The sequence below is a fragment of the Schistocerca nitens genome, chromosome 10, assembly GCF_023898315.1.
Source record: "Schistocerca nitens isolate TAMUIC-IGC-003100 chromosome 10, iqSchNite1.1, whole genome shotgun sequence".
Classification (NCBI taxonomy): domain Eukaryota; kingdom Metazoa; phylum Arthropoda; class Insecta; order Orthoptera; family Acrididae; genus Schistocerca; species Schistocerca nitens.
Genome location: NC_064623.1, coordinates 124,946,118 through 124,973,440, shown reverse-complemented (window position 1 = coordinate 124,973,440; position 27,323 = coordinate 124,946,118). Strand labels below are relative to the sequence as shown.

The following is a 27,323-nucleotide window of genomic DNA, read 5'->3' as shown; positions in this document are numbered from 1 at the left end:
TAAACAATTTGAAAATATATACACTACTGGCCATTAAAATTGCTACACCGACAGGAAGAAGATGCTGTGATACGCAAATGATGAGCTTTTCAGAGCATTCACACAAGGTTGGCGCCGGTGGCGACACCTACAACGTGCTGACACGAGAAAAGATTACAACCGATTTCTCTTACACAAACAGCAGTTGACCGGCGTTGCCTGGTGAAACGTTGATGTGATGCCTCGTGTAAGGAGGAGAAATGCGTACGATCACGTTTCCGACTTTGATTAAGGTCGGATTGTAGCCTATCGCGATTGCGGTTTATCGTATCGCGACATTGCTGCTATCGTTGGTGGCGATCCAATGACTGATATCAGAATATGGAATCGGTGGGTTCAGGAGGGTAATATGGAACGCCGTGCTGGATTCCAACGGCCTCGTATCACTAGCAGTCGAGATAACAGGCATCTTATCCCCATGGCTGTAACGGATGGTGCAGCCACGTCTCGATCCCTGAGTCAACAGATGGGGACGTTTGCAAGACAACAATCATCTGCACGGACAGTTCGATGACGTTTGCAGCAGCATGGACTATCAGCTCGGAGACCATGGCTGCGGTTACCGTTAGCGCTGCATCACAGACAGAAGCGCCTGCGGTGGTGTACTCAACGACGAACCTGGGTGCACGAATGCAAAACGTCATTTTTTTCGGATGAATCCAGGTTCTGTTTACAGCATCATGATGGTTTGGCGACATCGCGGTGAACGCACATTGGAAGCGTGTATTTGTGATCGTCATACTGGCGTATCACCCGGCGTGATGGTATGGGGTGCCATTGGTTACACGTCTCGGTCACCTCTTGTTCGCATTGGCAGTGGACGTTACATTTCAGATGTGTTACGACCCGTGGTTCCACCCTCCATTCGATCCCTGCGAAACCCTACATTTCAGCAGGATAATGCACGACCGCATGTTGCAGTTCCTGTACGGGCCGTTCTGGATACAGAAAATGTTCGACTACTGCCCTGGACAGCACATTCTCCAGTTCTCTCAACATTTGAAAACGTCTGGTCAATGGTGGCCGACCAACTGGCTCGTCACAATACGCCAGTCACTACTCTTGATGAACTGTGGTATCGTGTTGAAGCTGCATGGGCAGCTGTACCTGTACACGCCATCCAAGCTCTGTTTGACTCTATGCCCAGGCGTATCAAGGCCGTTATTACGGCCAGAGGTGGTTGTTTTGGGTACTGATTTCTCAGGATCTATGCACCCAAATTGTGTGAAAATTAATCACATTTCAATTCTAGTATAATAATTTGTCCAATGAATACTCGTTTATCATCTGCATTTCTTGGTGAGACGTGGTGCTACAGACGAATTTTGTAAACTAGGTGGACTGATAAAGTAAGGAATGAGGAGATTCTGCGCAGAATCGGAGAGGAAAGGAATATGTGGAAAAAACTGACAAGGAGAAGGGACAGGATGATAGGACATCAGTTAGGATATCTGGGAATGACTTCCATTGTACTAGAGTGAGCTGTAGAGGGCAAAAACTGTAAACGAAGGCGGAGATTGGAAAACACCCAGCAAATAATTGAGGACGTAGGATGCAAGCAATACTCTGAGATGAAGAGGTTGGCACAGGAGAGGAATTTGTGGCCGGCCGCGTCATACCAGTCAGAAGACTGAAGAATAAAAAAATAAAAAAATAAAAAATAAAATAACAAATAAAAATAAAAAAAACGTTTCTTGCACAGTGAATAGTCCCGTATTACAGAACATTAGACCATATCCTAAACTCTAACAACATCATGTTCCTGAAGAAAATGGCGCTTCTCTCAGTGTACAGCTCCGAATGAGCAAAAGACATTCGTATGAAACACAGTTGTCTGTATTCACACTTGATACGTTGCAGATGCAGCTGAACGGCCAGATTCCGTCCACCTAGATTTCCAAATTTCGACACTGTATCACATCCTCAACTGCTAACCAAGATACGATCTCATGGAGTGTCTTCGCAAACATCTGATTTGTGATTCGATGTACATTTCATTGAAAGAGCCCACTAGGTTATACCGGATCGGCGAATGTTCCACAGAAACGAAAGCAGCATCGAGTGTTCTTCGAGGAAGCGTAATAAAACTTGTAAATTTTTTGAGTACTTGTAAACAACTAACCAGACAGGATCCGCAGCACTACGACATTGTCAGCTCACGGCGCGCTGTTGTGTGCAGGAGGGTATAATCGTTGGACGATAGTAAGGTAACGCCACAAGAATTTGGACGAAACTTCCATCCAGTGCAATGAAAGGTAGCTCTTCGGCCTTCCTAGACCTATCGTCCCCAGTCGCGTATAATTTCACAGCGTGTTGATAATCATTACTTTGTGCCCGTCCAATCACAACTGAATGAAACACCAGTTTTGTACTACACGCTTTTCACTTTTGTTATTTGCAAGGCAGATTTCGAGGATGCCGATCCATACGTGTTCCTTTGCCTTTTTTACAGCTGTTCTTAGTTTGTTTACTGCCATTTGAAATTTTGTTTTCAGAGAGCTAGAAATCTGTGAATAGGGTGTTCAGTTCCTAGTGTTGTGAAGACATAATTTCAAATGGCAGTAAGCAGACGAAGAACAGCCAGACGAAGAAGCCAGCGGTCCCGGCGTGTGCCCCCACTGCGCGGACCTGGCTCCTCCTGAGTCCCCAACCGAACTGGCCTACTCATACGACCCAGAAAAACAACGACGTCTCCACAAAGATAGGGCAACAGTTACTACATATCGATAACCGCCGCTGCTGCCACTAGCGGACAGGCAACGCTTGCGAAACCGAGTGGCGCCAGTCAACACGAGAAGAAGACTAACAACCGCAGCCATGCCAATTAAACGATACGGTCTGGCCTTCAACAGAGTGCGGAAACCTACAAACAGCTGCAACGCGAGCCGCAGCACAGCTCAGACATACTGCAAAATATTGAAAGACATTTCAGATGTCACAGGATAGAGGACTTAACAGAGCTTTGAGACATCTCCAATGTTGCAACTACACCACAAGGTAAATCATTTCGTGTTCTGCAATTTTCGCGAAGCCATCCTGTGGTATACAAAACTTCTAACAAACACCGAACAACTCCTGGAAATGGAAAAAAGAACACATTGACACCGGTGTGTCAGACCCACCATACTTGCTCCGGACACTGCGAGAGGGCTGTACAAGCAATGATCACACGCACGGCACAGCGGACACACCAGGAACCGCGGTGTTGGCCGTCGAATGGCGCTAGCTGCGCAGCATTTGTGCACCGCCGCCGTCAGTGTCAGCCAGTTTGCCGTGGCATACGGAGCTCCATCGCAGTCTTTAACACTGGTAGCATGCCGCGACAGCGTGGACGTGAACCGTATGTGCAGTTGACGGACTTTGAGCGAGGGCGTATAGTGGGCATGCGGGAGGCCGGGTGGACGTACCGCCGAATTGCTCAACACGTGGGGCGTGAGGTCTCCACAGTACATCGATGTTGTCGCCAGTGGTCGGCGGAAGGTGCACGTGCCCGTCGACCTGGGACCGGACCGCAGCGACGCACGGATGCACGCCAAGACCGTAGGATCCTACGCAGTGCCGTAGGGGACCGCACCGCCACTTCCCAGCAAATTAGGGACACTGTTGCTCCTGGGGTATCGGCGAGGACCATTCGCAACCGTCTCCATGAAGCTGGGCTACGGTCCCGCACACCGTTAGGCCGTCTTCCGCTCACGCCCCAACATCGTGCAGCCCGCCTCCAGTGGTGTCGCGACAGGCGTGAATGGAGGGACGAATGGAGACGTGTCGTCTTCAGCGATGAGAGTCGCTTCTGCCTTGGTGCCAATGATGGTCGTATGCGTGTTTGGCGCCGTGCAGGTGAGCGCCACAATCAGGACTGCATACGACCGAGGCACACAGGGCCAACACCCGGCATCATGGTGTGGGGAGCGATCTCCTACACTGGCCGTACACCACTGGTGATCGTCGAGGGGACACTGAATAGTGCACGGTACATCCAAACCGTCATCGAACCCATCGTTCTACCATTCCTAGACCGGCAAGGGAACTTGCTGTTCCAACAGGACAATGCACGTCCGCATGTATCCCGTGCCACCCAACGTGCTCTAGAAGGTGTAAGTCAACTACCCTGGCCAGCAAGATCTCCGGATCTGTCCCCCATTGAGCATGTTTGGGACTGGATGAAGCGTCGTCTCACGCGGTCTGCACGTCCAGCACGAACGCTGGTCCAACTGAGGCGCCAGGTGGAAATGGCATGGCAAGCCGTTCCACAGGACTACATCCAGCATCTCTACGATCGTCTCCATGGGAGAATAGCAGGCTGCATTGCTGCGAAAGGTGGATATACACTGTACTAGTGCCGACATTGTGCATGCTCTGTTGCCTGTGTCTATGTGCCTGTGGTTCTGTCAGTGTGATCATGTGATGTATCTGACCCCAGGAATGTGTCAATAAAGTTTCCCCTTCCTGGGACAATGAATTCACGGTGTTCTTATTTCAATTTCCAGGAGTGTACATCGCTGGCCGCACTTCTCCGGGCGGCCCGCGTCTACTACCATCGCTGGCCGCCTTCGCGCGCGCGCGTTTGTCAGCACACAGCAATTGGCTACGCCAGGAAACATTGCGATTGGTTTCCCTGGAAAACAGCGACCCCAGCCGACGGCTCCATTAACTAGCATGCCTTATATAAACCCGGCCGCCGCCGCAAACGACAGTTCTCATCGGGAAGTGCAGTACGCCGTGTTCCAGCTGCTTGTGGATGACTCGCCGCACCACTCGAGGTTACCTGGCTGCTCGGCGGAAATCTGGCGACTTCACTTGGAGAGACTGAACTTCACTGGACTTGGGAATAATTACGGGACGTGCACCCCACCATGCACATTCGGACATTGGTATAACCAAACTTTAATTCTACATTACTTCTGACAAGGGAACCTCCCCATCGCACCCCCCTCAGATTTAGTTATAAGTTGGCACAGGGATAGGCCTTGAAAAACTGAACACAGATCAATCGAGAAAACAGGAAGAAGTTGAGTGGAACTATGAAAAAAAAAAAGCAAAATATACAAACTGAGTAGTCCATGCGCAAGGTAGCCAACATCGAGGAGGGTGTTAGCTTACGAGCGCCGTGGTCCCGTGGTTAGCGTGAGCAGCTGTGGAACGACAGGTCCTTGGTTCAAATCTTCTCTCGGGTGAAAATTTTAATTTTTTATTTTCAGATAATTATCAAAGTTCAGGCACTGACACATAATCAACTTCGCTCTCCAAAATTCCAGGACATGTTCAGATTTGCTTGGACATATACAGAATTTGACGGTCTACGCACGGAAACATTTGAAAACGTAAAAAACATATGTTTTGACAGAGCACAGGGAAAACGGTGCGACTGTGAAACTGTTGCATTCATTTGTTGCGGTTTATGTGACAAACTATTATGTTTTCATCACTTTTTTGGGAGTGATTATCACATCCACAAGAAAACCTAAATCGGGCAAGGTAGAAGAATCTTTTTACCCATTCGCCAAGTGTGTAAGTTAGGTGGGTCGACAACATATTCCTGTCATGTGACGCACATGCCGTCACCAGTGTCGTAAAGAATATATCAGACGTGTTTTCCTGTGGAGGAATCGGTTGACCTATGACCTTGCGATCAAATGTTTTCTGTTCCTATTGGAAAAAATGGTTCAAATGGCTCTGAGCACTATGGGACTCAACTGCTGAGGTCATTAGTCCCCTAGAACTTAGAACTAGTTAAACCTAACTAACCTAAGGACATCACAAACATCCATGCCCGAGGCAGGATTCGAACCTGCGACCGTAGCGGTCTTGTGGTTCCAGGCTGCAGCGCCTTTAACCGCACGGCCACTTCGGCCGGCGTTCCTATTGGAGAGGCACGTCCTATCGTCTACTAATCGCACGGTTTTGCGGTGCGGTCGCAAAACACAGACATTAAACTTATTACAGTGAACAGAGACGTCAACGAATGAACAGACAGATCGTAACTTTGCGAAAATAAAAAAAGTAAAATTTTCACTCGAGGGAGGACTCGAACCAAGGACCTTTTGTTCCGCAGTTGCTCACTCTAACCACGGGACCGCGGCGCTCATCAGCTATTATTGTCCTTTATGTTGCCTATCTTGCACATGGACTACTCAGTTTGTATATTTTGCTTATTTTTTTCATAGTTCCACACAACTTCTTCCTGTTTTCTCGATTGACCTGTGTTCAGTTTTTCAAGGCCTATCCACTGTGTCAATTTATAACTAAATCTGAGGGGGGTGCGATGGGGAGGTTCCCTTGTGAGTGTGAGCCTGGGTAGACGCTTGGCTAACATAATTGTTAAAAAGTGATTTGTGATTTAATAAACCAGACTGAAGAGGTTATTGTGTTATTCCTGGTTATAACACATCCCTGCACATATGACTGGGATACAAAACTGTTGGAAGTTGGTTGCATATGTGAAGCATGCGCACAAGTTTGACGCAAATGTGAAGCACTGCGGAGATGCGTTCGAGCAGAGTCAGCATCAACTTCCTCAAACAAGGGTGTCGCGTATGCTGGAACGACGACTTAGGGGTGACAGTTACAGCAGCAACTGCGTCCCGGCGACCATAACAGAAGTTACGAATCTTGCATTTCGTTTCTCCAGGATGCGGCAGAGGACACTTTTTGCGAACGATTCATCTCTTCGGGCCGGCCGCGGTGGTCTCGTGGTTCTAGGCGCGCAGTCCGGAACCGTGGGACTGCTACGGTCGCAGGTTCGAATCCTGCCTCGGGCATGGATGTGTGTGATGTCCTTAGGTTAGTTAGGTTTAAGTAGTTCTAAGTTCTAGGGGACTGATAACCACAGCAGTTGAGTCCCATAGTGCTCAGAGCCATTTGAACCATCTCTTCGGACGAATCGTCGTTCCATCCGTAGGGTAAAGTAAACCGCCATAATATCAGAATATGGGGGTCACAAAATCCTGTCGTCGCCGTAGGACGCGAAAGAGACTCACCGAAACTGAATGCGTCTTGTGCCTTTTCTACTCACAAAGTTTACGGATCTTTCTTTTTTGCAGAGGAAACATTGATAGCAATGTCATACCTGGACATGATGCAAAATCGTTTGTTTCCGCATCTTCACGAAGGCACCAACGATTTGGTTTTTATGCATGGCGACGCCCTGGTTAACTTGAGTTGCGACCTTACCGTCAAGCCACCATCCCACAATTTTGGATTGGACGAGGTCTACATCAAGAACTTGTTCATTACTTTTGGCCTCACAGGTCACAATACGTCAAACCTTTGATCTTTTTTTTGTGGGTTACACAAAAGGCAGAGTATTTGTCCCATTTTGGTACATGCTCTTCAAGAGCTGAAGAAACTAACTGGTGAAGCCGTCGATTGAGCAAACAGGGCCACACGGGGTAGCCGCGTGGTCTGGGGGCCTTGCCACGGTTCGCGCGGCGCCCCCCGTCGGAGGTTCGAGTCCTCCCTAGGACAAGGGTGTTTCTGTTGTGCTTAGCGTAACTTAGTTAAGTTAGATTAAGTAGTGTGTAAGCCTAGGGACCGATGACCTCAGCAGTTTGGTCCCATAAGAACTTACCACAAAAAAAAATTCAGTAAACAAGGACTTGCTAATTGCTGTGTGGAATGCAATGGACTACCGTTTCGGTGTTTCTCGAGCAACACATGATGCTCATGTAGAGTGTATAGTATAGTTTGTGCGAAGATAAAACTCTGATCCTTCCACTATCCAGTAGCATGCGCAATGTGTTCCTGTTTTCATAGATCTGCAATAAACAATTGAAATTTGTTTTTTCCTTCTGAATCAGACTTTAAATGTGCATAAAACATGTTCCCTAGTTCTACAGCACATTGAAGTCAGAGATTTACGCATGTATACTGCGAATATATCTGCACTTAAGTTATATTGCAATGGAAACGGGGCCCCAGAGGCTGAAATTGATATGAGTGCGCGTCCAATTTAAATCAACTGCGGCGCCCATTTGGTCAGTCGAGGTCTGTTGGGCTGAAGGGTAATAAGAATGGCACAAGAAAGGAAGAGACGGATAACGTTAACAAAGCAGTCGAAAAATAGTAATGAGTTATAATTATATAAGGTGTTCGAGAATGATGTTTTGAAAATTTAGGGACGGTTTCCTTACGTGGAAACAAGAAAAAAAGTCCGGTAATCATGGGCTCTAAAATACATTCCTTAAGAGGTATGAGCACTTGTTGATCCTCGGTACTGTGCAACACGTTTATTCTATTGCAAAGATCTTTACTTTCAATATTTTGGAAAGAGGTAGTACGGAGCAAAACAACAAGAAAATGTCCAGTAAAAATGGGAACTAAAATGTGTACCTTGAGAGCTATGAGGACTTGTTCGGTAGAAGAGATGGGTTTCAAAGTAGTGTAGCTGATCAAGCGCTCATAGTTCTTAAGGTATGCATTTTAGAGCCCATGTTTACTGTACATTTTTTCTTTTTTTGGGGTTAAGGAACCTGTCGACAAATTTTAAAACGTCATTCTGAAGAATCCTGTATATCTAAATGCAATAAAATAAGTTAGCAAGACAACGAGGAAAGAATGTCATTATACTCTTACGCTACTTGGCAAATTAAAACTGAATGCCAAACTGGTTGATAATGGAATCAAGAATAAAAAGAAGATACGTTCATAGGATTTGGCGCCCTGGAAAAAGCGTTCGACAATGTAAAATTGTGCAAGATGTTCGAAATTTCGTAGAAAAATATGGGTAAGCTACATGGAGAGACGGTTAATGTCCAATATGTACAAGAGCCAAGACGAAATAATAAGAGTGGACGACCAAGAACGAAGTGCTTGGATTAAAAAGAGTGTAATTGTAGTCTTTGGCCCCTACAGTTCAATCTCTACATCGAAAAAGCAATGATGGAAATAAAAGAAATGTTCAAGAGTGAAATGAAATACAAGGTGAAAGGATATTAATGACACGATTCGATGACGATGTTGCTATCCTGAGTAAAAGTGAAGCATCTGCTGAATGGAATGAACAATTTAATGAGTACAGAATATGGACTGAGAGTAAATCGAAGAAAGACGAGAGTAATGCGAAGTACCGGAATTGAGAACAGCGAGAAACTTGACATCAGGATTGATGGTCACGAAGTAGATGAAGTTAAGGAATTCTGCTACCTAGGCAGTAAAATAACCAATGACGGTCGGAGCAAGGAGGACATCAAAAGCAGACGAACACTGGCAAAAATGGCATTCCTGGCTGCGAGAAGTCTACTAGTATCAAACATAGGACTTAATTTGAGGAAGAAATTTCTGAGAATGTACGTCTCGAGCAGAGCATTGTATGGAAGTGAAACATGGACTGTGGGTAAAGCGGAACAGAAGAGAATCTCAGCATTTGAGATGTGGTGATACAGACTAATCTTGAAAATTATGTGGACTGCTAAGGTAAGGAATGAGGAGGCTTTGCACAGAATCGGAGAGGAAAGATACGAGGATTGGAACTTAAATAGTGGCAACTATTTTTCACAACCGATACAGAAGAGTTACTTGTTTGCACCTGTTAGTGTCCTTCAAAGTAATCACCAGCGTTGTGTAGAACCCGATGCCAGCGATGTGGAAGGTGTAATATACCGTTAGCAGAGCCTGTTCTGTTGAATGGTGCGAATGGAGCGGTCCAATGCCTGTCGAATCTCTGGAATTGTTCTGAAGCGAATGCCACGAAGTGGTTCCTTCATCTTCGGAATCAAATCAAAGTCACAAGGAATCAAGTCCGGGGAGTATGGTGGATGATACAGTGCTTCCCAGTCCCATCGACCGAACAAAGCAGCCACAGCTTGCTCTGTATGCGCCCCCTCATTGTCGTGCTGAATGAAGGGTGGGTTGTGCAGAAAGTGTCGCCGCTTCTTTCACAAAGCTGGTCGCAAGTGGTGCTCCAAAAACGAACAGTAATACTGTGCGTTGACGGTCTGCCGTGGAGGAACGTAATGCTTTAGGATAATACCATAACTTTAGGCCGCTCCATACGCACCATCAACAGAACAGGCTCTGCTAACGGTATACTACGCCTTCCACATCGCTGGCAACAGGTTCTACATAACGATGGTGACTACTTTGAAGGACAGTAACAGGTGCAAACATGTAATTCTTTTGTATCGGTTGTCAACAAATAGTTGCCGATATTTAAGTTGCAACCATCGTATATGTGGAAAACACTGGCAAGAAGGAGGGACAGGGTGATAGCGCATCTGTCAAGACATCAAGGAATGACTTACATGGTACTAGAGGAGGGTGCAGAGGAAAAAAAAAACATTATAGCCTAATCACTTTAGGACATGGTGTAAAAAAATATCTGAGGATGGTCATTACGGACTGAAACCGGTCATCGTCTAAGAATTGATATTGTGATCAAAGACTAAAATGAAAAAAAAAAAAAAACATTAAACAGTAGAGAGAGACTGCAATACAGCCAGCAAATAACGGAGGACGTACGTTGTAAGTGCTACTTAGAGATGAAGAGGTTAGCACAGGAGAGCAATTCGTGATTCGTGACGGGCAGCACCAAACCAGTCAGAAGACTATTGGCACAATAAAAAAATGGTACACTGGACTCGCATTCGGGAGGACGACTGGTCTAACTCGCGTCCGGCCAACCATATTCAGGTTTTCCGTGATTTTTTAAAATCTCACTAGGCAAATGCAGGGATGGTCCCTTTGGGCAGCCGGCCGCTGTGGTCGAGCGGTTCTAGGCGCTTCAGTCCGGAACCGCGCTGCTGCTACGGTCGCAGGTTCGAATCCTGCCTCGGGCATGGATGTGTGTGATGCCCTTAGGTTAGTTAGGTTTAAGTAGTTCCAAGTCTAGGGGACTGATGACCTCAGATGTTAAGTCCCATAGTGCTTATAGCCATTTGAACCATCTTTTGTGCACGGCCGATTTCCTTCCCCCTCCTTGACACAACCCAAGGCTGTGTTCCGTCTCAAACGACCTCGATGTCAATGGGACGTTAAACCCAATCTTCCTCCCTTCCTTCATATTAAAACTACACTACTGGCCATTAAAATTGGTACACCATGAAGAAATGTAGATGATAAACGGGTATTCATTGGACAAATATATTATACTAGAACTGACATGTGATTACATTTTCACGCAATTTGAGCGCATAGATCCTGAGAAATGAGTACCCAGAACAACCACCTCTGACCGTAATAACGACCTTGATACGCCTGGGCATTGAGTCAAACAAAGCTTGGATGGCGTGTACAGGTACAGCTGCCCATGCAGCTTCAACACGATACCACAGTTCATCAAGAGTAGTGACTGGCGTATTGTGACAAGCCAGTTGCTCGGCCACCATTGACCAGACGTTTTCAAATATTGAGAGAACTGGAGAATGTGCTGTCCAGGGCAGTAGTCGAACATTTTCTGTATCCAGAAAGGCCCGTACAGGAACTGCAACATGCGGTCGTGCATTATCCTGCTGAAATGTAGGGTTTCGCAGAGATCGAATGAAGGGTAGAGCCACGGGTCGTAACACATCTGAAATGTAACATCCACTGTCATCATCCAGTGCCATCAATGCGAACAAGAGGTGACAGAGACGTGTAACCAATGGCACCCCCATAGCATCACGCCGGGTGATACGCCAGTATGGCGATGACAAATACACGCTTCCAATGTGCGTTCACCGCGATGTCGCCAAACACGGATGCGACCATCATGATGCTGTAAACAGAACCTGGATTCATCCGAAAAAATGGCGTTTTGCCATTCGTGCACCCAGGTTCGTCGTTGAGTACACCATCGCAGGCGCTGCTGTCTGTGATGCAGCGTCAAGGGTAGCCGTAGCCATGATCTCCGAGCTGATAGTCCATGCTGCTGCAAACGTCGTCGAACTGTTCGTGCAGATGGTTGTTGTCTTGCAAACGTCGCCAACTGTTGTCACAGAGATCGAGACATGGCTGCACGATCCGTTAGAGCCATGCGGATGCCTGTCATCTCGACGGCGTTCCGTATTATCCTCCTGAACCTACCGATTCCATATTCTGCTAACAGTCATTGGATCTCGACCAACGCGAGCAGCAATGTCGCGATACGATAAACCGCAAATCGCGATAGGCTAGAATGTGACGTTTATCAAAGTGGGAAACGTGACGGTACGCATTTCGCCTCCTTATACGAGGCATCACAACAACATTTCACCAGGCAACGCCGGTCAACTGCTGTTTGTGTATGAGAAATCGGTTGTAAACTTTCCTCATGTCAGCACGTTGTAGGTGTCGCCACCGGCGCCAACCTTGTGTGAATCCTCTGAAAATCTAATCGTTTGCATATCACAGCATCTTCTGATTGTCGGTTAAATTTCGCGTCTGTAGCACGTCATCTTCGTTGTGTAGTAATTTTAATGGCCAGTAGCGTACATGTACCACTGGAATGGGAATCAGGAATCTTGTCTTTGGCGCACAGAGTTTTATTATCTGTCTGGCAAACACAGTATTATAGCAACCTACGAGGGCGGTTCAGAAAGTAACCTCCGATTGGTCACAGTGCAGGTTGTGGGGGGAGTAGCGACGCCATCTGTGCGTTCACGCACTCAACAGGTCAGTCGGCATCAAGCCGTGGTCGAGTGAACGTCGTACCTGCGGTAGTTTAGTTTTTGTGGCAGTTTGAAATGTGTGCTGCAATAGAAAACCCCGCCAAATGTGAAGTGCGTGCTGTCATAAGGTGTTTTACAGCCAAAGGATATTCTGCAGCAGCTATTCATCGTGAGCTTAGTGCCGTGTACGGACCAAGAGTTATGAGTGAAGGAGTTGTCCGTGAATGGGTACGTTTATTTAAAAGTGGACGAGAAAACGTTCATGATGAAGAGAGGAGTGGTAGACCATCATTGGTGACTGACGAACTCGTTCAGACAGTTGATGCAAAAGTTCGTGAAAATCGACGTTTCTCAATGTCGGAGTTGTCCACTGGTTTTCCACAGATTTCTAAGACTCTCTTGTACGAGATAGTGACAGCAAGATTGGGTTACCGTAAGTTCTGTGCACGATGGGTGCCCAAAATTCTTACCGACCACCACAAAACTCAAAGAATGGCCTCTGCATTAGACTTTCTGTCACGTTATGAGGACGAAGGAGAACCATTGTTAAACAGAATAGTGACCGGTGACGAAACCTGGATTAAGTACGTGAACCCTGAGACAAAAGAACAATCAAAGATGTGGGCACATTCAAATTCGCCTACCAAACCAAGAAAAGCCTCGCAAGATTTTTCTGCCAGAAAACTGATGGCAACGGTGTTTTGGGATGCCAAAGGGGTGTTGTTGGTTGAATTCATGGAACGTGGTACGACCATTAATCAAGACGTGTACTGTGAAACAATAAAAAAGTTACGACGGGCTATACAGAACAAACGCCGTGGTATGCTGACTTCCGGTATCGTTTTTTTGCACGATAACGCCCGTCCTCACTCTGCTCGCAGAACAACGGCCCTTCTTGAGTCCTTCAAGTGGGACGTTATCAACCATCCACCTTACAGCCCAGACCTGGCGCCAAGTGATTATCACCTCTTCATGCATTTGAAGAAATGGCTCGGGTCACAGCGGTTTGATGACGACGAAGAGCTCAAAGATGCGGTCACAGGCTGGCTCCAGGCACAAGGAAGGAATTTCAAAGCTTGTGAAGAGATACGATAAGTGCCTCAATCGCTATGGAGACTATGTAGAAAAATAGTGCAAAGATGTAGTTGTAAGATGTATATATTAAAATATTTTTATTTAACTTGGTGTATTTTTTTAAATCAACCGGAGGTTACTTTCTGAACGGCCCTCGTACATGCAGGTCGTAATCTGGCGTGCCTAATTCAGTGGGCGGAGCTCGGCGGGACGTACGCGATGGAAAGCTTTTGCGCCCGCTATGGGTACGGACAGAGTTCGCTCGCCGTGGAATTCGGCCATCAGACGTGGCTGCCTATCTCGCGTGGGGAATAGGTCATCACGTCACGTTGCTCAGACCAAGTTCATTCCCTGGCGGGCGGCCTGTGGTAACCTTTGCGTGTTAGAGCATCCGACGACCTCCTACAGCCGCAGCGGGCCGCGTGTTTAATCTCGCGCGGCCCGCAGAACGGCGGAGGGAGCAGACCGACTGCCGATAAGGCCCTCCGACAGCGGCCGACAGGGCCTGTCCGTGGCAGAGGGGCAACGCCGCAGACGATAACGCTGCCTGGCGACGCGGACACAATTCACGTGTCACTCCGATCACAAGCGCCACGAGAAAAACGTCACTCCGCTTCACAAGTGCTATAACGTTCGTCAAATTTCCATTTCCACGAATGCACACACGATGACAAGCAGAACCGTGAACAGCCTTAAGATAAATCTGTCCAAAACAGATGTTATGCACAACAAGTGGGTAGCTGCAAGACAAATACACTCCTGGAAATGGAAAAAAGAACACATTGACACCGGTGTGTCAGACCCACCATACTTGCTCCGGACACTGCGAGAGGGCTGTACAAGCAATGATCACACGCACGGCACAGCGGACACACCAGGAACCGCGGTGTTGGCCGTCGAATGGCGCTAGCTGCGCAGCATTTGTGCACCGCCGCCGTCAGTGTCAGCCAGTTTGCCGTGGCATACGGAGCTCCATCGCAGTCTTTAACACTGGTAGCATGCCGCGACAGCGTGGACGTGAACCGTATGTGTAGTTGACGGACTTTGAGCGAGGGCGTATAGTGGGCATGCGGGAGGCCGGGTGGACGTACCGCCGAATTGCTCAACACGTGGGGCGTGAGGTCTCCACAGTACATCGATGTTGTCGCCAGTGGTCGGCGGAAGGTGCACGTGCCCGTCGACCTGGGACCGGACCGCAGCGACGCACGGATGCACGCCAAGACCGTAGGATCCTACGCAGTGCCGTAGGGGACCGCACCGCCACTTCCCAGCAAATTAGGACACTGTTGCTCCTGGGGTATCGGCGAGGGCCATTCGCAACCGTCTCCATGAAGCTGGGCTACGGTCCCACACACCGTTAGGCCGTCTTCCGCTCACGCCCCAACATCGTGCAGCCCGCCTCCAGTGGTGTCGCGACAGGCGTGAATGGAGGGACGAATGGAGACGTGTCGTCTTCAGCGATGAGAGTCGCTTCTGCCTTGGTGCCAATGATGGTCGTATGCGTGTTTGGCGCCGTGCAGGTGAGCGCCACAATCAGGACTGCATACGACCGAGGCACACAGGGCCAACACCCGGCATCATGGTGTGGGGAGCGATCTCCTACACTGGCCGTACACCACTGGTGATCGTCGAGGGGACACTGAATAGTGCACGGTACATCCAAACCGTCATCGAACCCATCGTTCTACCATTCCTAGGCCGGCAAGGGAACTTGCTGTTCCAACAGGACAATGCACGTCCGCATGTATCCCGTGCCACCCAACGTGCTCTAGAAGGTGTAAGTCAACTACCCTGGCCAGCAAGATCTCCGGATCTGTCCCCCATTGAGCATGTTTGGGACTGGATGAAGCGTCGTCTCACGCGGTCTGCACGTCCAGCACGAACGCTGGTCCAACTGAGGCGCCAGGTGGAAATGGCATGGCAAGCCGTTCCACAGGACTACATCCAGCATCTCTACGATCGTCTCCATGGGAGAATAGCAGGCTGCATTGCTGCGAAAGGTGGATATACACTGTACTAGTGCCGACATTGTGCATGCTCTGTTGCCTGTGTCTATGTGCCTGTGGTTCTGTCAGTGTGATCATGTGATGTATCTGACCCCAGGAATGTGTCAATAAAGTTTCCCCTTCCTGGGACAATGAATTCACGGTGTTCTTATTTCAATTTCCAGGAGTGTAATACTGTTTATTGATCCTGCAGCCACTGTGAATCGAGACACAAAGTAATTAATGACATTAGCAGCCATTGGGCATTCATTGAAGTCAATGGGGAAAGTTGAAAATTTGTTCTGGATCAGTACTCGAACCCAGGTCTCCTGCTTACTAGGCAGATGTGCTGTGTCCGGATGGGTCAATGGTCAGCGCATCTGCGTAGAAGCAGGAGACACAGGTTCGAATCCCAGTCTAGAACACATTTTCAAATTTTTGTATTGATTTAAAACAATACCTACTCACAGCTAATGTCATTAATTTCTTTGTGTCTTGATTCATAGTGGCTACAGGATCAAAATTGTACAGCGTATTTCAGAAATAAGTTTTAAAAATTTGGTGACAGATTAACTGCCGGCCGGAGTGGCCGAGTGTTTCTAGGCGCTACAGTCTGGAACCGCGCGACCGCTACGGTCGCAGGTTCGAATCCTGACTCGGGCATGGATGTGTCTGATGTCCTTAGGTTAGTTAGGTTTAAGTAGTTCTAGGGGACAGATCACCTCAGGAGTTAAGTCCCATAGTGCTCAGAGCCATTTGAACAGGTTCACTAAAGCATATCAGGAAATAAATGTCCAGTAAACATGTGGTCTAAAATCCATACATTAAGATGTATGAGCACTTGTTCATCTCTGGTACGGTGCACGACATCTCTTCTACTGGAAGTTCTTTGCTTTCCATATTATGAATGTAGAATGGATCAAAACAAGAAAGAACGTCTAATCATCACTCCACTACACATCTTCTCTAATTTCCATTTTGACAAACACACACATACAGGATGCCAAACAGAACCATAAAGAGCGGTGAGATAAATGTGATCAAAACAAAACAAATGTTGTGCACAATAGGTGGGTAACTACAAGAAAAATACGAGGTATGTCGACAAAGTAAGTTCCATTGGTTATATAAAACAAACGTGTATAGACACAGATAAAATATTTATTGTACAAAAATTGACAACTGTGAAACAACTTCTCTACGTAGCTTCCGAAATTTTGTAGGCACTTGTCATAGCGTGGCACAAGTTTTTGTACGCCTTCTTCATAGAAGGTTGCCGCTTCTGTATTCAACCATGTGGTAACATGTGCTTTCAGATCGTCATCATCATTGAAGTGTTGACCACCAAGGATAGATTTTAGGCGTAAGAAGAAAGTCGCTAGGAGCGAGGTCCGGGCTGTACGGAGGATGATCAAACGCGTCCAGGTTAAAATCTCGTAAGAATTATTTGGTCATATTCGCCGTGAGAGGTCGAGCATTATAGTGAAAGAAAAAAACACCTTTTGACAGTAATCCTCGACGTTTGTTCTGTATCGCGCGACGCAATTTCTTAATGGTCTCGCAATAAGCATATGCATTGATTGCTTGGCCTCGTGGTAAGAAATCAATCAGCAAAATGCCTTTTCTGTCCCAAAAAACGGCGCACATGACTTTTTGAGGTGCCAATATTTGCTTAGACTTAACCTTCGGCGGCCTGGGTGGCCGAGCGGTTCTAGACGCTACAGTCTGGAACCACGCGACCGCTACGGTCGCAGGTTCGAATCCTCCCTCGGGCATGGATGCGTGTGACGTGCTTAGGTTAGTTAGGTTTAAGTAGTTCTAAGTTCTAGGGGACTGAAGTCCCATAGTGCTCAGAGCGATTTGAACCAATTTTTGCTTAACCTTCGTTGGGGATGAACTGTGCTTCCATTCCATTGATTGGCGTTTTGTTTCAGGGGTGTCGGACGATACCCAAGTTTCATCCCCCGTGACTATCTAGGAAAGGAAACCATCGCCTTCTTCATTGTAGCGTGTCAAAAACTGAAGTGCACTGCCCATCCGTTGCTTTTTGTGTTGTTCAGTAAGAATTTTAGGTACCCAACGTGAGCAAAGTTTTCGAAATTTCAGTTTTTCAGTAACAATTTCATGAATTATTAATCGTGATATTTGCGGAACTTCCAAAACAAGGGCACTAAGTACAAACTTACTGTTGTGCTTAATCTTCTCTTTAATTGTGTGAACCAATTCGTCAGTAACCACAGATGGGCGTCCACTTCTTCGTCGTGCACTTGATCACGTCCTTCATTGAACAGTCTGACCCATCTTCTATCCATTGAATCACTCATAGCATTTTGTTCGTTGTTGCTGTTGTGGTCTTCAGTCCTGGGACTGGTTTGATGCAGCTCTCCATGCTACTCTATCCTGTGCAAGCTTCTTCATCTCCCAGTACCTACTGCAACCTACATCCTTCTGAATCTGATTAGTGTATTCATCTCTTGGTCTCCCTCTACGATTTTTACCCTCCACGCTGCCCTCCAATGCTAAATTTGTGATCCCTTGATGCCTCAAAACATGTCCTACCAACCGATCCCTTCTTCTAGTCAAGTTGTGCCACAAACTTCTCCCCAATCCTATTCAATACCTCCTCATTAGCTACGTGATCTACCCACCTTATCTTCAGCATTCTTCTGTAGCACCACATTTCGAAAGCTTCTATTCTCTTCTTGTCCAAACTGGTTATCGTCCATGTTTCACTTCCATACATGGCTACACTCCATACAAATACATTCAGAAACGACTTCCTGACACTTAAATCTATACTCGATGATAACAAATTTCTCTTCTTCAGAAACGATTTCCTTGCCATTGCCAGTCTACATTTTATATCCTCTCTACTTCGACCATCATCAGTTATTTTACTCCCTAAATAGCAAAACTCCTTTACTACTTTAAGTGTCTCATTTCCTAATCTAATCCCCTCAGCATCACCCGATTAAATTTGACTACATTCCATTATCCTCGTTTTGCTTTTGTTGATGTTCATCTTATATCCTCCTTTCAAGACACTGTCCATTCCGTTCAACTGCTCTTCCAAGTCCTTTGCTGTCCCTGCAGAATTACAATGTCACCGGCGGGGTATCTGTTGAGAGGCCAGACAAATATGTGGTTCCTGAAGAGGGGCAGCAGCCTTTTCAGTAGTTGCAGGGGCAACAGTCTGGATGATTGACTGATCTGGCCTTGTAACATCAACCAAAACGGCCTTGCTGTGCTGGTACTGCGAACGGCTGAAAGCAAGGAGAAACTAAAGCCGTAATTTTTCCCGAGGACATGCAGCTTTTCTGTATGATTAAATGATGATGGCGTCCTCTTGGGTAAAATATTCCGGAGGTAAAATAGTCCCCAATTCGGATCTCCGGGCGGGGACTACTCAAGAGGACGTCGTTATCAGGAGAAAGAAAACTGGGATTCTACGGATCGGAGCGTGGAATGTCAGATCCCTTAATCGGGCAGGTAGGTTAGAAAATTTAAAAAGGGAAATGGATAGGTTAAAGTTATATATAGTGGGAATTAGTGAAGTTCGGTGGCAGGAGGAACAAGATTTTTGGTCAGGTGATTACAGGGTTATAAATACAAAATCAAATAGGGGTAATACAGGAGTAGGTTTAATAATGAATAAAAAAATAGGAGTGCGGGTTAGCTACTACAAACAGCATAGTGAACGCATTATTGTGGCCAAGATAGACACAAAGCCCATGCCTACTACAGTAGTACAAGTTTATATGCCAACTAGCTCTGCAGATGATGAAGAAATTGATGAAATGTATGACGAGATAAAAGAAATTATTCAGGTAGTGAAGGGAGACGAAAATTTAATAGTCATGGGTGACTGGAATTCGTCAGTAGGAAAAGGGAGAGAAGGAAACATAGTAGGTGAATATGGATTGGGGGGAAGAAATGAAAGAGGAAGCCGCCTTGTAGAATTTTGCACAGAGCATAACTTAATCATAGCTAACACTTGGTTCAAGAATCATAAAAGAAGGTTGTATACCTGGAAGAATCCTGGAGATACTAATAGGTATCAGATAGATTATATAATGGTAAGACAGAGATTTAGGAACCAGGTTTTAAATTGTAAGACATTTCCAGGGGCAGATGTGGATTCTGACCACAATCTATTGGTTATGAACTGCAGATTGAAACTGAAGAAACTGCAAAAAGGTGGGAATTTAAGGAGATGGGACCTGGATAAACTGAAAGAACCAGAGGTTGTAGAGAGTTTCAGGGAGAGCATAAGGGAACAATTGACAGGAGTGGGGGAAAGAAATACAGTAGAAGAAGAATGGGTAGCTCTGAGGGATGAAGTGGTGAAGGCAGCAGACGATCAAGTAGGTAAAAAGACGAGGGTTAATAGAAATCCTTGGATAACAGAAGAAATATTGAATTTAATTGATGAAAGGAGAAAATATAAAAATGCAGTAAATGAAGCAGGCAAAAAGGAATACAAACGTCTCAAAAATGAAATCGACAGGAAGTGCAAAATGGCTAAGCAGGGATGGCTAGAGGACAAATATAAGGATGTAGAGGCTTGTCTCACTAGGGGTAAGATAGATACTGCCTACAGAAAAATTAGAGAGAAATTTGGAGAGAAGAGAACCACTTGTATGAATATCAAGAGCTCAGATGGCAACCCAGTTCTAAGCAAAGAAGGGAAGGCAGAAAGGTGGAAGGAGTATATAGAGGGTTTATACAAGGGCGATTTACTTGAGGACAATATTATGGAAATGGAAGAGGATGTAGATGAAGATGAAATGGGAGATAAGATACTGAGTGAAGAGTTTGACAGAGCACTGAAAGACCTGTGACGAAATAAGGCCCCGGGAGTAGACAACATTCCATTAGAACTACTGATGGCCTTGGGAGAGCCAGTCATGACAAAACTCTACCATCTGGTGAGCAAGATGTATGAGACAGGCGAAATACCCACAGACTTCAAGAAGAATATAATAATTTCAATCCCAAAGAAAGCAGGTGTTGACAGATGTGAAAATTACCGAACTATCAGTTTAATAAGTCACAGCTGCAAAATACTAACGCGAATTCTTTACAGACGAATGGAAAAACTGGTAGAAGCGGACCTCGGGGAAGATCAGTTTGGATTCCGTAGAAATGTTGGAACACGTGAGGCAATACTAACCTTACGACTTATCTTAGAAGAAAGATTAAGAAAAGGCAAACCTACGTTTCTAGCATTTGTAGACTTAGAGAAAGCTTTTGACAACGTTAACTGGAATATTCTCTTTCAAATTCTGAAGGTGGCAGGGGTAAAATACAGGGAGCGAAAGGCTATTTACAATTTGTACAGAAACCAGGTGGCAGTTATAAGAGTCGAGGGGCATGAAAGGGAAGCAGTGGTTGGGAAAGGAGTGAGACAGGGTTGTAGCCTCTCCCCGATGTCATTCAATCTGTATATTGAGCAAGCAGTGAAGGAAACGAAAGAAAAATTCGGAGTAGGTATTAAAATTCATGGAGAAGAAGTAAAAACTTTGAGGTTCGCCGATGACATTGTAATTCTGTCAGAGACAGCAAAGGACTTGGAAGAGCAGTTGAACGGAATGGACAGTGTCTTGAAGGGAAGATATAAGATGAACATCAACAAAAGCAAAACGAGGATAATGGAATGTAGTCAAATTTAATCGGGTGATGCTGAGGGGATTAGATTAGGAAATGAGACACTTAAAGTAGTAAAGGAGTTTTGCTATTTAGGGAGTAAAATAACTGATGATGGTCGAAGTAGAGAGGATATAAAATGTAGACTGGCAATGGCAAGGAAATCGTTTCTGAAGAAGAGAAATTTGTTAACATCGAGTATAGATTTAAGTGTCAGGAAGTCGTTTCTGAAAGTATTTGTATGGAGTGTAGCCATGTATGGAAGTGAAACATGGACGATAACCAGTTTGGACAAGAAGAGAATAGAAGCTTTCGAAATGTGGTGCTACAGAAGAATGCTGAAGATAAGGTGGGTAGATCACGTAACTAATGAGGAGGTATTGAATAGGATTGGGGAGAAGAGAAGTTTGTGGTACAACTTGACTAGAAGAAGGGATCGGTTGGTAGGACATGTTTTGAGGCATCAAGGGATCACAAATTTAGCATTGGAGGACAGCGTGGAGGGTAAAAATCGTAGAGGGAGACCAAGAGATCAATACACTAAGCAGATTCAGAAGGATGTAGGTTGCAGTAGGTACTGGGTGATGAAGAAGCTTGCTCAGGATAGAGTAGCATGGAGAGCTGCATCAAACCAGTCTCAGGACTGAAGACCACAACAACAACAACACCTGCCTAATATCATGTAGGGCCCCCGCAAGCACGCAAAAGTGCCGCAGTACGACGTGGCACGGACTCGAGTAATGTCTGAAGCAGTGCTGCAGGGAACTGACACCATAAATCCTGCAGGGCTGTCCGTAAATCCGTAAGAGTACAGGGGGGTTGAGACCTCTTCTCAATAGCACGTTGCAAGGCATCCCAGATATGCTGAATAATGTTCATGTGTGGGGAATTTGGTGGCCAGCGGAAGTGTTTAAACTCAGAAGCGTGTTTCTGGAGCCACTCTGTAGCAATTGTGGACGTATGGGATGTAGAATCATCCTGTTGGAATTGCCCAAGTTCGTCGGAATGCTGATGGACTTGAATGGATAAAGGCGACCAGACGGGATGCTTACGTGTGTGTAACCTGTCAATGTCATTTCTAGACGTATCAGGGGTCCCATATCACTCTAACTGAACACGTCCCACACCATTAAAAAGCCTCCACCAGCTTGAACAGTCCCCTCCTGACATGCAGGGTCCATGCATTCATGAGTTGTCTCCATACCCGTACACGTTCATCCGCTGGATACAATTTGAAACGAGACTCGTTCCGACCAGGCAGCATGTTTCCAGTCATCAAAAGTCCAATTTTGGTGTTACGGGCCCAGGAGAGGCATAAAGCTTTGTGTCGTGCAGTCATCAAGGGTATTCGAGAGGACCTTCGGTTCCGAAACCTCATGTCGATGATGTTTCGTTGAATGGTTGTCACGCTGACACTTGTTGATGGTCCAGCACTGAAGTTTGCTGCAAACTGTGGAAGGGTTGCACTTCTGTGACGTTGAACGATTGCCTTCAGTCGTCGTTGGTCCAGTTCTTGCATTATCTTTTTCCGGCCGCAGCGGTGTCGGAGATTTGATGATTTACCCGATTCTTGATGTTCACGGTACACGCGTGAAATTGTCGTACGGGAAAATCTGCACTTCATCGCTACCTCGGAGATACTGTGTCCCATCACTCGTGCACCGACTATAACACCACGTTCAAGCTCACTTAAATCTCGATAACCTGCCACTGTAGCAGCAATAACCACTCTAACAACTGCGCCAGACACTTTTGTCTTATATATTCTTTGCCGACCGCAGCGACGTATTCCGCCTGTTTACATATCTCTGTATCTGAATACACATGCCTATACCAGTTTCTTTGGCACACAGTGCATGTTTTCAAGACTTCCTGTTGTTCGTTACACTTCTTGGAACAGACTTTACGGAAATTTGCGTTTTCTTATACAATGCAGAATTTAAAACAGTTTTAAAACGAAAACACAGCAAAATTTGAAATTTATTTTTATTTTACGTATTACTAAAATAACAGCACATAGTTACCTTTCTACCCAATCACAGATTATCAAAAGGTAGATAGTATTACTCATTCGCAAAGTAGCTGTATGGAAAAACACATCTCAGTTATGTACTTGGAATCAGCTTTGAGTTTACTACTCATCATTTCAACCTCATAGCGATTATTCCACTGCATAATACTATCAAGGGAGAAATTTTGAAACATTTTTGTTTTAAATATCAAGAAGAAAGTAATTACCCACTGTATTCTTCTGAGGCCCTATTTCGAATTTAAGTTTCTTTCAGCCTGCATGTCCTGTAGACCGTCCACAATTCTAGAACCAAACCGGAATGCCACGCTCTTGACAGGGATAACTTGTTTTCCACTTCAAACAAGCGCAACAAGAGGCTGATGTTTTTCGTTTTCCGTATTTCTTTATTTGAGGCTCATATCTCCAAAACAGCAAGTTTTCTCCGAGACTTTTCGTAATCTGCTGTAGGCCAGGCAGTTGCAAGACAGTATTCAGTTGCCAAGCGGCCAACGTTGGCAAGTTGGCAAGCGGGGTGCACTCAGCCCTTGTGAGGCAAACTGAGGAGCTATTTGACTCAGAAGTAGCGGCTCCGGTCTCGTAAACTGACTTATGGCAGGGAGAGCGGTATGCTGACCACATGCCCCTCCATATCCGCACCCAGTGACGCCTGTGGGGTGAGGATGACACGGCGGCCGATCGGTACCGTTGGGCCTTCATGACCTGTTCGGCCGGCGTTTAGTTAATTTTTTCGTAAGTCAGTTAGCGGCCTCAGTTTTCTCCATCTAAAGCACCTTTCTGTTCTTACTGAAGAAGTACGCTTCTCACTTTCAGTTTCCTTCCTCGAATTAGTATCGCTATCACTAAACACTGGAAATCAGAGTCATTACAACTGTCGTCAGAGTCCTCACATGAGAATTCAATGAAGTATTCTTGAACACCCATATCCCTCGCGCATCGAAAACGCTGCATGGAAGGTTTAGCTATCCACACCACGGAGAAACGGTAACGTCCAACAAAAACGGAGGCCACACTCTCTCAAAGCCCAAAAATAGGAAATAAATCACAACAACAATGCCGGATTTCTGGCACGTGTAGCTTGCCATCCCATAGGATGGAGCGTAGGGGACGATGCGGGAGACCCACACCGCTGTACTACGCAAGGTCCTACCGGAGATGGTTTGCCATTACCTTCCTCCGAACGTAATGGGGATGAATGATGATGACGACACAACAAAACCCAGTCATCTCGAGGCAGGAAAAATCCCTTACCTTACCGGGAATCGAACCCGGGGCCCCGTGCGAGGGAGGCGAGAACGCTACCGCAAGACCATTCGATAGGAAGGCACACAGAACAGTGTGCTTCGCCTCAAAGGAGTGTGCGAAATATCACAAAGACAAAAAAACTGTAGCTGTCTGAAAGACCATCAATAATACACTCCTGGAAATGGAAAAAAGAACACATTGACACCGTTGTGTCAGACCCACCATACTTGCTCCGGACACTGCGAGAGGGCTGTACAAGCAATGATCACACGCACGGCACAGCGGACACACCAGGAACCGCGGTGTTGGCCGTCGAATGGCGCTAGCTGCGCAGCATTTGTGCACCGCCGCCGTCAGTGTCAGCCAGTTTGCCGTGGCATACGGAGCTCCATCGCAGTCTTTAACACTGGTAGCATGCCGCGACAGCGTGGACGTGAACCGTATGTGCAGTTGACGGACTTTGAGCGAGGGCGTATAGTGGGCATGCGGGAGGCCGGGTGGACGTACCGCCGAATTGCTCAACACGTGGGGCGTGAGGTCTCCACAGTACATCGATGTTGTCGCCAGTGGTCGGTGGAAGGTGCACGTGCCCGTCGACCTGGGACCGGACCGCAGCGACTCACGGATGCACGCCAAGACCGTAGGATCCTACACAGTGCCGTAGGGGACCGCACCGCCACTTCCCAGCAAATTAGGGACACTGTTGCTCCTGGGGTATCGGCGAGGACCATTCGCAACCGTCTCCATGAAGCTGGGCTACTGTCCCGCACACCGTTAGGTCGTCTTCCGCTCACGCACCAACATCGTGCAGCCCGCCTCCAGTGGTGTCGCGACAGGCGTGAATGGAGGGACGAATGGAGACGTGTCGTCTTCAGCGATGAGAGTCGCTTCTGCCTTGGTGCCAATGATGGTCGTATGCGTGTTTGGCGCCGTGCAGGTGAGCGCCACAATCAGGACTGCATACGACCGAGGCACACAGGGCCAACACCCGGCATCATGGTGTGGGGAGCGATCTCCTACACTGGCCGTACACCACTGGTGATCGTCGAGGGGACACTGAATAGTGCACGGTACATCCAAACCGTCATCGAACCCATCGTTCTACCATTCCTAGACCGGCAAGGGAACTTGCTGTTCCAACAGGACAATGCACGTCCGCATGTATCCCGTGCCACCCAACGTGCTCTAGAAGGTGTAAGTCAACTACCCTGGCCAGCAAGATCTCCGGATCTGTCCCCCATTGAGCATGTTTGGGACTGGATGAAGCGTCGTCTCACGCGGTCTGCACGTCCAGCACGAACGCTGGTCCAACTGAGGCGCCAGGTGGAAATGGCATGGCAAGCCGTTCCACAGGACTACATCCAGCATCTCTACGATCGTCTCCATGGGAGAATAGCAGCCTGCATTGCTGCGAAAGGTGGATATACACTGTACTAGTGCCGACACTGTGCATGCTCTGTTGCCTGTGTCTATGTGCCTGTGGTTCTGTCAGTGTGATCATGTGATGTATCTGACCCCAGGAATGTGTCAATAAAGTTTCCCCTTCCCGGGACAATGAATTCACGGTGTTCTTATTTCAATTTCCAGGAGTGTAGATAAGGAAATGCCTCTGAGCAGTGTGGGACTCAACATCTGAGGTCATCAGTTCCCTAGAACTTAAAACTACTTAAACCTAAATAACCTAGGGACATCACACACATCCATGTCCGAGGCAGGATTCGAACCTGCGACCGTAGCGGTCGCGTCGTTCTAAGCTGAAGCGCCTAGAACCGCTCGGCCACACTGGCCGACAATAGTTAAGGTCTGACGCCGGGAACCGAAAACAGTTGAGAAACACAGGTGCAGTGAATCGCGCGCAGCAGTGCATGTGCGAAAATTTTCCCATCAGGCCGCACAGCCTGAAAGTGATTGCCTTTCTGCTGCGAGGTGGTAGGATTCGGGGCACACAGGCGTACGTAAGTCGCGTGTTTTTTCTCCAGCGAGCGGGGCGGGTCTCGGCAATATGGCGGGCGGACGCTAATGGCCGCCGCTGCCCAAAGTGGATCCTCGTGTGGGCAAGAAAAGGGGTCAGTCCGTGTGTGTGTGTGAGGGCACGCGGGCCGCGCCTAAGTGGGCCATCAAACTCAGATTTGGGCCACGCGACCATTACCCGCGCTTTAATAAGAGGCCAGGGCGTGACGGAAGGCGGCGGGCACACACGGAGGGCAGAGTCGCGAGCAGCCGTGGCTCGCGAGCAGACTTCTCCAGGCGGAAAAATACGCAAGTCCCGCCCGCTCTTGTTTTATTGTACTCGTTCGGCCTCCAGCTGCCCAGTTATTTGCCGATCGTTTCACGTTTGACAGCCAGACTTCCCAAACACGGCAACATCCCAGTTACCTGCGTCTATACTCTGCAGTCCATTGTCAAGAGGATATTTCCCACGGTATCAGTTATTGGGGCTTATTCCCATTCCACTCACGAACTAGCGTGCGTGGAAAATGTCTCCTTAAACACCTTTGTAATTAGTCTAATCTTCACTTAAAACTTCGGGGCTATTAGGGCATGGTTGATATATAAAAGGCCGCCCGCTGTGGACAAGCAGTTCTAGGCGCTTCAGTCTAGAACCGCGCGACTGCCACGGTCGCAAGTTCGAATCCTGCCTCGGGCATGAATGTGTGTGATGTCCTTAGGTTAGTAAGGTTTAAGTAGTTCTAAGTTCTAGGGGACTTATGACCTCAGATGTTAAATCCAAATGGTTCAAATGGC

The 27,323-nt window shown here is 47.0% G+C and overlaps 1 protein-coding gene across 1 annotated transcript in view; it reads right to left on the bottom strand.

Annotated features, from left to right (window-relative positions):
• The window catches only part of LOC126209927 (rap1 GTPase-activating protein 1-like), a 195,349-nt gene extending 171,092 nt beyond the window's left edge, over positions 1-24,257 (bottom strand). Inside the window, exon 1 of the mRNA XM_049939045.1 lies at positions 24,141-24,257. Coding sequence (XP_049795002.1) covers positions 24,141-24,257 — 117 coding nt within the window. The remainder of the gene's footprint in view (positions 1-24,140) is intronic.
• Positions 24,258-27,323: the final 3,066 nt, after the last annotated feature.